The sequence below is a fragment of the Calliphora vicina genome, chromosome 1 (genome assembly GCF_958450345.1).
Source record: "Calliphora vicina chromosome 1, idCalVici1.1, whole genome shotgun sequence".
Taxonomy (NCBI): Eukaryota; Metazoa; Arthropoda; class Insecta; order Diptera; family Calliphoridae; genus Calliphora; species Calliphora vicina.
Window position 1 is genome coordinate 127,966,961 of NC_088780.1, and position 13,426 is coordinate 127,980,386.

General features: G+C 29.2%; 1 protein-coding gene across 1 annotated transcript; it reads left to right on the forward strand.

Annotated features, from left to right (window-relative positions):
• The first annotated feature begins 929 nt into the window (after nt 1–929).
• Nucleotides 930–9,883, forward strand: LOC135957260 (putative uncharacterized protein DDB_G0289963). Its single transcript, XM_065507982.1, has 3 exons — nt 930–1,078; nt 7,866–8,182; nt 8,859–9,883. The coding sequence occupies exons 2-3, from the start codon at nt 7,934–7,936 to the stop codon at nt 9,564–9,566; spliced, it is 957 nt and encodes a 318-aa protein (XP_065364054.1). The 5' UTR covers nt 930–1,078; nt 7,866–7,933; the 3' UTR covers nt 9,567–9,883.
• Nucleotides 9,884–13,426: the final 3,543 nt, after the last annotated feature.

Here is a 13,426-nt window from a genome sequence, read left to right on the forward strand (position 1 = left end):
CTTAATTTGAAACTCTGAATTTGTAGTTTGAATAAAAATTTAAAATATAACAACTTTTTTCCAAAGTCTTAACAAACATTTTTAATTTAGATTCATTAAATTCTTAAAATCAAATAATTTAATCTCTTTTAATTCGGATTATATTTTCATCTTATTCTATCTTACAGAAACAATAAAGTTAACATTTTATTCTTTATATTTGTTTACTATTAAATGATTTTATAAAAAAATCTTGATGTAGACATAAACTTTTCATAAAATCGTCTTTTTGAGGACTAAAATCTTTGCCATTTTTACAATCAAAAATCGACAAAATACCTTTAAATCTGGCAACAGTGTGTCGTTGTAGTTCTCTGATATTATGTTTTGCTCCCCTGTTCGTACAGAGTTGTATTTTGTACTGCTTTTTCAAGCTTTCCACGACTGGAAACGATTGGAACGGCAGCGAACATGCTTCATGTTTGTCAAACAGACTCGTCAAACACGCCTATCTAAATTACATGCGTGTTTGACAAACACTATTAAGCAGTGATTTTTTATTCGTCGGACAGGTAAGGATTACACATGACTCGTTGTATGACTGTTTAAAGATGTTTTCTGTCGCAGTAAAAATCGTTGAAATTACTCGTTTGTTTTTGTTGTGGAAATCAAACTTTTTTTTGGAATGTTTCAAATGCACAGAGAATGAAAAAATAGTGCATCATTAGAGAGACAAGAAATAAACAAGAAAAATCATTGTAAATATCCATGGAAAAAGGTGAAAAACAAGCAAGATAATGCCAACGACATTAGTTTATTTGATGTCGTGGAGTCAAGTCGCATTGAAACAATAAAATATATAAATTTTAACTAAGAAAATTAGTACTTAAACAAAGAAAACAGAAGACTATTTAAATCCAGCTATTACTATTATAACAAATAATTAATAACTTAAACTAGTAAATGAGTTTTAGTAATGTGCAAATTAATGTTAATTAATTCGTTTGTATCACAATTGAACTACATATAAATATTTAAAACAGTTGTAATAAGCCAGTGCAATACCACTCACATTCCTAAAAAATATTTCTAACGCAAGGTAGTATTACTGGATAAGTATAAAAAATGTAATTTCATAAAGTGATAATAATGCGTTTGTGCAGATGTTTGTAATGCCCAAAAATATTGGTCTAACACCTACCTTAAAGTATACCGATCGACTTAGAATCACTTTCTGAGTCGATGTGCGCAGAGTACAGGTCGCAATTTTGAAGATATTTGGATAAAATTTGGTACATATAAGTTTTTCGGCCCAAGGACGAAGCCTATTGAAACTGGCTGAAATCCGTCCATTATTTCACCTAGCCCCATACAAATGTCCTCTCGAAATTGGACTTTATCGGTCATAAATGTTTAATTTATATATGTATCCACCATAGATGGGGGTAGTGCACTAATTTTGCAGTATGCACTAATACCACAAAGTATACAGAGGCGTCACGAGACAGAAAATAATATAGTTCTATATTTGTTTCATTTTTAGTAACTGCCCTTTTCATTTTGTTTTAGTCTTAATTTTCTGCCGCAATAATTCAATTTCTTTCCGATTTAGTTTGATGCAATCATTTATTTTTGTAATATTTCACTTTTAATTCCCATTGTACATGTGGAGTTTTATTTTGTAAACGTAAAAAACAACCAAGAATTTTGTTTCATTTAAATTTACACGTAAACAATACACACATTTTTATAATTTCCCATTTTAAAAAATTTTGTGCCACAGACTACGAAAAAATTGTCTTACAAATTTATTTGTTTGTTTTGTTCACATTTCTTTGTCTACCAAATTCGTGTTGTATATAGCGTTTTGCTTTAACATATCACTGATATTGTAGTACAAAATATATTGCTATCTCTTTTTATGAGAACTGCCCTAACATCTGATTTGGCGTTTTTTAAACGTCAAATTTGACACTTCTGTATATTCTGTGCTAATACTTAGTGATAGTGCAAAATTAGTGCAATCATTTTGTTCATATTTAGTGATGAGTTGAAAATTAGCAGACTCACTAAACATTAGTGATAGTGAGTTAAAAAATTTTGCACTCAAAATTAAATTAGTTGATTTAAAAAAATGCAATCATCAGTTTATTGCAACTTTTTTGTATGCACTAATTTGAGTGCAACTTCAAATTGTGCACTAAATTTTTAAGTTCAAAATGGTTTAAGTTTATTTCTGTACACTAATTTAAAACTTAAGACTAATATTTCATTAAAAATAAAAAATATTTAAAATTTTTATTTTCCGAATTTTGATTCAACTACAACTTTAGTGCTATTTAAGAAATAAGCATTTTTTTGCAATTTTAGTGAGTGATAGTGCAATGCTGATTTCAATCAACATTTAGTGCACTACCCCCAACTATGGTATCCACACAAATTTCGCTCCAAATAAGTTTTATATATACAAAATTCATGTCAAATTTTGTAACGATCGGTCCAAAATTAGTCATAGCTCCAATCACTTTAACGTGCATAAATCTCTTAAAAATGTTGGTACCTATACACACAAAATTCTATATAAATAACTTCCATATAGACATAAGTCACACGACTGTGTTCCATCGGTTTCAAAGTGCGAGAGATATTTCGTTCGGTTCTGAAGTGGTTATTCTGACTCGGGAGACAAATATCTCCCAGGCTAGCCAAAAAAGTATGAAACCCAAGAATTGGAGGCATTACTCAATGAAGATAGTTGTCAAACTCAGCAAGAGCTTGCGAAATCTCAATCAGCAATTTCAAAACGTTTGCAGGAATCAGAATTCATCCAAAAGCAGGGAAATACGAATTGAAGCTGAGACACCTTGAAAGACTATTTTTTATATTTTATGAAATGCTGCAGTACCTGTTAAAAACTTCTTAAAATAAAGTAGTTGGGAAGTTTTGCTTCATTCCGCATTTTTTAGTACTACACCCAATATTTTTCAATATATTTTTTGTATGGAAAATTTCCAAATCAAGTTAAAGTAGCAAACAAACGAACAAAACAAGTAGGTATTATAAGATTTACAAATTTATTGCGTAAATTTACAATTTGGGAAAAATACAGTGTTAAAATAGTTGAGGTATAATTTATTATCTTTTGTCCCGCGTAAGTTTTGAAAATCCCGCCATTTTTCACTTTTTTAGAATTGTCCCGCATTTTGCAAAAATAAGACTGGCAACCATACTGTAATGTCTCTAAGTAATACCTATATAAAGTAGTTATTTTACCCATCAGAAGTAATCTATTGGAGAGGAGGAAGTTTTGTATACAAGTAATCGGTTATTGTATTGTCCAAAAGATGTCTTTTTAACTGACAATTTGAGGTCAATTAGCTTCTAACTCTGTAACCGGTATGTGAATCCAATGCGTTGACCATTTTGGACTAGACAGTAGGGTATTCATTCGACTAATGATCGTTCGATTAATCAAATAATTTCTTACGAATAATTATTAATAACGAACAATTCGAATAATTTTATGTAGAATAATCGAATAAAACGAATAAATTTTCATATATATTTAAATTTATTAAATTGCTTAAATATATAAATATTACTGCAAGAAGTTACAATTCTAAAAACAAATCTTTCAAAATTTTTAACTTAGGACTTGAACCAATGAAAATAAAAGGTACGGAATAAAATATTTGTTATTTAGCTGGCGAAATATTAGAAGAACCGCAATTAATAATCATAAGTGATGTTATTAACCGCGTACATAAGTGTTGCAAAATATTTAATAAATCGAATGATAAACACAAATATTGCAAACTAACGTTTTGTTGCAAGAAAAAACATAGTAATAAACTTTTTGCGTATTTGTAAATGCGTCAATCATGCACTGCCTGACTTCAAATTAGCCACGTTCACAGACAATGATATCAAGCTTTGGATAGATTCCCTTTATTGTGTAATTCCCCAAGACCACTTTATTGAGCAAAGATTCGGCAACGTTGATAGAGCTTGATGTATAATACAATTTGTTATAAATAATTTAGAAATAGTGAATAATTAATTTACTAAAGTATTAGTTACTCAATTTAAAACCCGTATTAATGAACGACATAAAAAAGTTCTTAATACGTTTATATTGTATTTGAATTCAGGATCATGTCCAACTAGCTCAAATTTTTTAAAGCATAAACGGAAACTAATGGTTTTGATAGTCAATTGTTTTGTAGATTGTCCGGGAGTTAATCTGATCAGAATATTTCTGTTGAAAATTTAATGATGGACTTTGTTTTCGAATGTTTTTTAACATTATCTTGAATTGTTAACTTTAACGTTATTTTTTGTTTTTCTTTAACAATTAAATTTAAGAAAACCGACATCAAAACTTCATTCTTTACTTTTTAAAAAAATACGTAGATATTTATTTAACTGGCGTTCACCTTAAATGATAGCTAAAATCACTACACCATTACCAATTGTATTTCAGTAGTTTCTAATTGTAGGGTAAAGGCTCCTAAGGTCGGCATGACACAGTATTCGGCATTTTTGATTTAAAAGCTTAATAAATAAGAATAAGGATAATTTTATACAAAAGTAAGATTTAACTTTATTTATTTTCAACAACCTAGCCTTATTGGCCATAACCGGTTATAAATTTCTACTTAAAAAATAGTTTACATTAACATACACTTATTTATCTTTATGTAATGTTTAAATTTGGATGAGATGAGTATTTTCATATATTTTTGTCCTCATTCAGTGACCATCTATCAACAGAATTTTCTATTTGTATTTCAGAAATTTTCATTGGTATTGCTATTAGAATTTTCTGAAATACATGTGATACGTACACCGTAGAAATCGTTCAAAATTTTGAATATCAGTTATTAGTTTTTGAAGATCAGTAAAAATAATGATATAATTACACGGTGCTACAGTGAAAAAAACTTGGAAAACGACATAGCGTGGGTTTCAGAAACACCCTAAAATTCAGAAAATATTCAAAAAAAAAAAACGTTTTCAGTGATGTTCGTCAACTTATCGACCTATAACTCAGTCAGTTTTTGTCCGATTTTAAATTTTTTAACGGGTTTGGAGAAAACTAATTACGCCTTAAAACTGACGTGCATTTTTGATACTTTGTGTAAGTTATAAAAGTATTGTGTTAGTTATGAATATTTAACAAAAAAACAAAATTTATCAACTTTTTTGATTTTAGTAGCTTATTTTGATATGACAGCTTATAAAAATGTATACCAATGTATAACGAAAACAGGTTTTAATTTTTCAAATCGGATTAAAATTGTAAAAGTTATTCATATTTTCATTAACACCAACTAAAAAAAATAAAAAGTTTAATATCTTTTGCAAAAATACTCAGATTTCATCAAGTTTAAATAACTATTGTTGAATTTGAAAAATTGCAAAAAAAAAAAAAAATATGTGAAACTTTTTATAAAAACATTCAGTAGCGAGCATAAAAAATGCAACGGTATGCTATGTGATCTTCAACTGGTATTATTTTACTTATAACGGGAACCAATTTTCCCCATCTGCTATTTATATATTCGTTGTGGTCATAGTCACTTATTGTATGACATTTTGTCAAATGTTTTTGTACGTAAGGATAATTATGCAATTTTTAGTAAAAACAGTGATAAATTTGTGCGAGCAAATAAAAAGCAATTTTAAGAAAATTTAATAGATTTGTAAATTGTTTTAAAAAATAATTATGAAAAATGGCTAAAAACTATAATATTGTTACAATACAATAATTTACTGTAAATACTAATAGATTCAAGGATATGAAATCTACAAAGGATAACAGTATTAACGAATGATGAATTTTCCATTCAATATGGTGAATTGTTCGAAAATTAAGACAATTTTAAGATTTTTTATTTATTACTTTACTAATTTAAAATCTTGCGGAAATTCTATATGTAAAGGATATCAAATAATTGTGGTGGTGTGCCTAAAACTGAGTGTATAAGAACTCAAGATCAAATGGATATAACTAGTTAATATTAGAAGGGTGCTGAAATTGGTGCAGTGAAATAAGACCATAGGCAATAAGATCATATGGCCTTATTACACATTGTCTTGAGAAATAAGACCTTATTTCCATGGAAGAAGTGAAATAAAGCCATTATGGCATTATTGCATCTTAGAAAATTTTTAGTGTGCTTAAATTACAATTATTTTATTTGACAAAAAAAAGAAATTTCAATTAACAAAGGCTTTATATAGCGAAGCCGCCTGACGCGTTCTATGGAAGAGAAAGTCCCTAAGAGCGGCCGCAGGCCGCCAAGAAGAAAAACCTTTTTTTGCGAAGACATGTTTTTTTGCATTCAGTAGCATGGCGAGCAACTATTCGGTTTCGCAGGAATATGTTTTTTTTTATTGGCGGCCGCTCGTGGGGGCTTTCTCCTCCATGGAACGCGGCCGGCTTCGCTAAATGAAGCCTTTCTTTTAAAGACATTTCTGCGAAGACATGTTTTTTTTGCACTATTCGGTTTCGCAAAAAAAGGTTTTTTTTTCATAGAACGCGGTAGGCGGCTTCGCTATATGAAGCCTTTCTTGCAAATGATTATAAAATATTTTTTTGTCGCGGCACTGTCTGTCACTCTAAAATAACTATACATGTAATTATAACAAGCAATTTTACACTGATATGGCTTTATTTCCACTTTGGCCAATAATTGATTATGAATTTATTTCACTCCCACGGTAGTAATAAAGTCATATGGCCTTATTTCTCAACACAATGTGTAATAAGGCCATATGACCTTATTACCTATGGCCTTATTTCACGTCACCGCTGAAATTTAATGCTAAAATAATATTTTCACAGTCATATTACACAATCCATTTAAAAACTATTCATCAAAATTATTTCGGCACTCAATTCTTAATTATATCTAAATTTTTATAACGGAATAGGAGCATGGCGTTATTTGGATAAAATGTTTATCCTTTTGAATTTTAATGTCCTTAAATTTGTTTGTATTAACAGTAAATTATGGTAATGTAACATTGCTATAGTTTTTTTAAGCAATTTTTTGTAATTATTTTTTTCAAAATTAAAAAATCAAGTAAATTTTGTCAGAGTTGCATTTTTTTTGCTTACACAATTTTACCACCACAAAAATATTGGACAAAATGTCATACAATAATTGCCTATGATCAATAAGAATATAAAAACAGCAGATGGGGAGGATTGGATTCAGTTGTAAGAAAAATAATACCAGTTGAAGATCACATAGCGTTGCATTTTTTATGCTCGCTACTGTACATAATTTCTTAAAATTTTTAAATCGGTCTAAAAATGTGTGAGTTAGAGGTACTAAAGTAATACGACCGACCTACCCTAAAACTGTTTTTTCAAAATAACTCAAAAATTTCAGTGTATTTCAAAATATTTGAAAACTGTTTTAGCAGAGTGTTATTTTTTTCCAATTCCATGCATTTTTAAAATCGCACGAGTACATTCTAAATGTGTAATGTAAAATTTTTTGTTATAGAACAGAACGGTAAAGTCTCACCAGAAATATAGTTGTCAATCACCCAATGCAAACTTTTCCATTCAATTAATATGTTAAAATCAAACATTTTGTTTCCAGATTTAACTTAGAAGGACCTCTTAAATCGTTTAATAACAATACATACCTACATTATTAAATATAATTTAATATTAAAAAATTCCCGGGAATGTAGGTACATACATATATTGTTATTATTTAAGGGAAACGGAAAAAGTCCGGAAAATTAGGTACCATAGCTGTGCGTTATAAATGCAATTTGGCAACATTTATGGTTTTATTTTCATACTTAATATTAATGCATACTATTTATACTTTTTAAAATAATTATAGTATTTCCAATTTTAGTTTTCATTAAAATTATCTGAAACTCTTGTTCGTCACAACTGCACAACACTTTAATAACAGCAACAAAGATGTCAATGAATAATTTAACTATTGATGGTGAATTCCGTTATATTGTGCAGTGGTTTAACGAATGGAGTGAATTGCAACGTGATGATTTTGTACCAATACTAGTAAAATACATAACGGGCACTCACACTAACGAAGACGATGATAATGACGAACTTGCAGCTGCAGCAGCCACAACACCGGTTAATATGAATGGTTTACCAAATGATCTTGAATTCAATGGAAGACCAATGTCATTATTTCAGTGCAGGGTAAGACAACATAAGATATGTACATGCAAAGATAAATGAAAGTGCTGTTTTTTTATTCATAACACGAGGCAGACACATTACAATATTGTAGTTGCATATCGCCGGTACGCCTACAAAAAGAGCTATCTATAGTGGTGTTCAGTATTAATTGAGAATTATATAGAAACACTGTGAATGCAACACTTTACAGCTTTTTGTAGGCATTTTTATTGTATTGCAATGAACTTTCAAATATTTCTAGACTATTCGCTCTTAAACTCCGCGTTTCAGGAGAACAAAAACTGTTTATTTTTGTACGAAAGCCTTTTGAACTTAAATATAAATATCTGAATGTAGTTTGGAAATTTGTGGACTATTAAGATAACAATAATAACAAGCTTTTTGTAGGTATTTTTGTTATTGTATTGGTATGAATTTTGTAATATTGCTAGACCATTCGCATATAATCATAATAACTCCACTTTTCAGGAGAACAAAAACAGTTTATTTTTTTATGAAAGCCATATAAAATAACATATAAATATCTCAAATTAGTTAGGAAAGTAGTCCGACAATTAAAAGATTTCAGATTGCCGAACAAATCAAATTTTTAACATAGCTCTTTTTGTTAGCGCAGCGACGATATGTTGGAATTGAAATGCTAAATAATTATAATGTAAATATTTTCATATTACAGATTAAACTGTTTAATCAATGGAATCGTAGATGGCCGTCAGAGTTTAAAGAAAAGTTACAACAAAAAATTGGAGAAATCGATGGCATAGTTGGTGAGAAAATCAAATTGGCCATAAATCCAAATAATATCGGAACTCTTACGAATGGTTATGCCACAAATGAACAACATCCAGACAGTTTGGAACAGTCGAAAGAAAATGGTGAAAATTCAGTTATAGTTGCTAATTACCCAGCAGAAATAGCAGCAATGGCATTGAATGATCCCATGACAGAAGTTTTAAACAATGAAACGTCTGTCGATGACATTGAAACGAATGAAGATGTCAACAACAGTATTGAACAACCGCAATTCAATAATATTGCTACAAACACATCAGCTTCACTTCATGCTGGCATTAATAATGATGACAAGAATGCTGTTGCTGCTGGTAATGATAATGATGATGAAGTTTGTAGCAATAATACTACAAGACAAAATCATGCAATTAATGAACGTGAAGAACCTGTTGAACAAGTTGTACACATGCAAAATCTACAAATAAATGAAGAAAAAGTAGAGGCTGAAAAAGACCATGAAGATGTAACAGCAACTGTGGAGCAGAAACAGCCCCAGCAACCACAAGCGATACCATCCATAACAGTTACAGTTAATCCAGTCGTTGTTACACAAACAATTACTACAAATGCAGAAGTTCCTTTAGTAGTTTAAACCTGTTTGAATTGAATTTATTTTCTTATTTTATATTTCGCTATACAGAACATAGCATCATAATCATCATCACCTTTACAATTATAATTATTTGAAATAGCATAAAAAGCATAACAGATATGCCAACTATTTGTACCGTTTGCTTTAAGCTCGTTACATATATCATGCATCCAACATAGATTTATACGCACAATCAACAAGCATTCCAATTAAACTCAGTTTTAATATTTAATTAATTGTGGCATATAAAGTAAATACTCCTAACTGAAGACACAAAAAATACTAATAAAAACATTGAAAATAACGTTTCAGATGAAGTTGCTGTTTTATTTTTTCTTAATTGTACAGTTACAATACTACTAAATGTTCGAGCGTCGCAATTACCTTAAATATTCTGTTCTTTCTGTTTGATTATAAAATTAATTTTTATGGATTTATGTTAAAATTTTATATAATAATATATTTATATAACAATACCTATAAATAACACTACTCGACGGCCAAAAAGGGATTCTCGTGCAAAACATTTTTTTATATTTTTTTTCGTAAAAATTTAAGGTGACAATATCTTGAAAATTTACCGTACGATTTTAAAAATTTGGACAGGGGGGTTATTCCCTAATTCGATTCGAAAGGAAATCGTTTCGAATTGCAATGTATTTAGCACACAATTTCGAACATTTCCGTTTTCGGATTGAGTTACGCAGTAACCCCCCAGATTTGTGTTCAGCATGCCAAAATTATAAAAAAGAAGTTTTGCACCTTCTTCAACATTTTATTTTATACCTCCTATACCATTTTGGTACCAGTAATTTAAAGTTTGTACTGTTTTAAGAACTGCAGAAAATATTGAAAAACTCGACTACTTTCGATTTTCCCCTCGTTTAATGTATTTTTCTGTAACAAGTGTACATACGTCCACATATTAATATGTATTTGCAACCGTCAGAGTTTATTGTCTTGTTTGGAAATTATTTTGTGGTTTAATTAATTTGAAAAGTTTTGTTATGTCTTTTAATTGAATTAAAATCAGGTTTTATTTTTTTCATGTAAACGGATTTGATGTCAACTTTATTCAATGATTATAATTTTGTGTTTGTATTTAATACGGACTTAAAGTATTCGCCATCCAAAAAAGTTCTTAAAAATTTGACTGGTTTTCGACAGAGGCTAATAATAACAATCAATATGTTTGGCAAAATTGAAAATTAATCTCAAATAATTAGTCAAACATATATTTTTATGTTTTATGCTATTAAAGCATATAATAGGATAAACATATTGCCAGAATTAAAAAAAACCCGCAAGTTTTTAATACTATAAAACTATAAGGTAATTCACGTTACCGTTTTTTACCATTGTGAAACTGCAAACTTTCGCACAATCACAACAGTATTAGTATTAACTCACATATCGATGGTTTAATATAGAAAGGTCGTATCTCAACTTTTAGTTACTTTACAGGAGAAGGAAAAAGCTCAATAATATCAGAAAGTTATATTGAAAAAAAAAACTAAAAATTTGTTTTATATCAAAAAATATTTTTAGAAAAGTAGTTTGCTTTAATATAAATCATAAAATATGCATTCCACTTTAAATGAGTTTGGGGCATAGAGAATAGACATATAGCGGAAACACTCCTGCCAAAGACCTAACTCAGTTGTCAAAAACCTAAGTGGTGAGAATGTATTAGTAGAAAAAACTATGAAAACAAAAACAACACTCGTATGTGTGATTATTTTGAGTAATTTTTTTGTTTGATTTTTTTCTAGTTTCCGCTCTATGTTCCTCTATGGTTTGGGGTTTTTCTTTCAAACGAGAATTTAAATGAGTTAGGGATTTTTTATAATTACTGTAAATCTGTTATTCGTCAACATAGAAAACTGAATTTTTTAAGGGAGGTCTATTTGAGTTTTGTCTACCAGAATATGTAAAAAACTCGATTTTGAAAAAAAAACGAGATACGACCTTTCTATATTAAGCCATCGATATGATGAGGCTATCAAATGAGGTAACATTTTTGGGAATAATATTTGATAGTAAATTAAAACTGATACTGAATCCAAAGGAAAGAGTTAAGTAAGCTTACGATGCTATGTACTCATGTCAGAAAATATGGTGAAAACCTGGGGACATAAACCACGTTTGTTGTATAAGGCCATATTTAGAGCAATCCTAGCCTGGATTAATGTTTTGGAGGCCTATAATGAAAAAATGTTAATTTAGCTATTATGGGACCGAAGATCCAGTGCTACTGAATTAATATGCAGGATTCTAGAAATGCAACACTGTGAAACTGGCGTTTTTATACCCCCACCGCCAAAATCGTTTATAAATTTCCTTATGATGTTAAAATTCAACATAAATAGTCCTCATATATACAAAAATCGCTGTACCGGCTTTTCTGAAGATTGTCCCATAATTGGTCACAGCTCCCATATAAGTACCACTTTCGAAAAACACAAGTATGGGTAAAAAATAAAATATCAGCAACAATATCAAGCATATTAATGAAACATTTGTATTTTTACGCTCTATTGTTTGTTTACATTCGGGTTGTGTACATGTAAATTGACGAAAATCTTCGTAACCTGAACAATATGGACGCCTACCAAGGTTCTAGACCATCTTCTGGCAGTAGGCAGGTTTGAATTGGTGAAATCGGATCTTATAGAATGAGTAAACAGGACTTTTAGAAGGCCTACGAAGTATTTCCCTAGAAATGTTTCCCGCTAGGAATTGTAAAAACTAAAACAGTACCAATTTCGCTTGTGTTTAAACCAGGGCAACCAAAAATATGCTCTAAAAAAAGTGTTTTATGCGCATAAAATATGCACTTATAAACGAAAAATATGCTCTTAAAATATAAATAATATGCAATTAAAAATAGTTGGTTACTATTTGATTTCAACGTTTTATTAAAAAAATATATAAGAAGAAGTAAATAAAATATTGAGCTGATTAATTAAAATTGTTTATTATAGGATTAAATATCGATTGTACTTTCTTTTGCACTACATGAAAATAGTTTGATTCAATTAATTTTATTATATTTAGCAATAAATTACTATCTGTTTTCTGAAGATTTAAAACATCAAACTAAATCTTTGTTTTAGATATCCGTAGAGTTTATTTGTCTCATCTTTTAAACTGCCTTAGTGGCATAATATTTTACTTGCTCAATCTATGTGCCCCATGTTCCGGATAAATTTCTCGAAATATTTCTATTCTACATAAAGCTTTAAAAATTACTTTTATATAATTTGAATTATGATTCAAAAACTCTATGGAGTTTTTTTATTTCTTTAAGTAGCCTAGGCCAATTATCATTGGACCTTAACAAAATAGTAAAATATAGAAATAAAAAATTACAATACAAACAATAAAATTGTATTAAGAAAACAAACTAATGAAAAAAAAAGAAAATATGCAACAGAAATGAGTCAAATATGCTATAAAACGCAAAATATGCTAAAATATGCCGTAAAGAGCCAAATATGCAAAAATATGCACTATCAAATCATTGCCAAAATTCTTAAAATTGTCTGAAACAGATAAATATCTAAGTTATATGTTTATACGACGCACAGCAAAAAATATGATATTGAATATTTTTGGTTGCCCTGGTTATAACCCTTAACATTCGAACCATTTTTTTCGTGCGAAATTTGTTCTATACATATTGATTTGTTGTTGTTTTATTTCAAATTTTTAAATGATAAGTAGATAGTGAGTATATTTGTAAAAAAATGGAAAATTACACTCTGATGTTTTTACAATTTTACACAACAAATACAAGAAAAAAAACCCAAAAAAAAGTTGTATTTTTTTTGTGGAATTTTGTTCATGTTTTTGTTGTG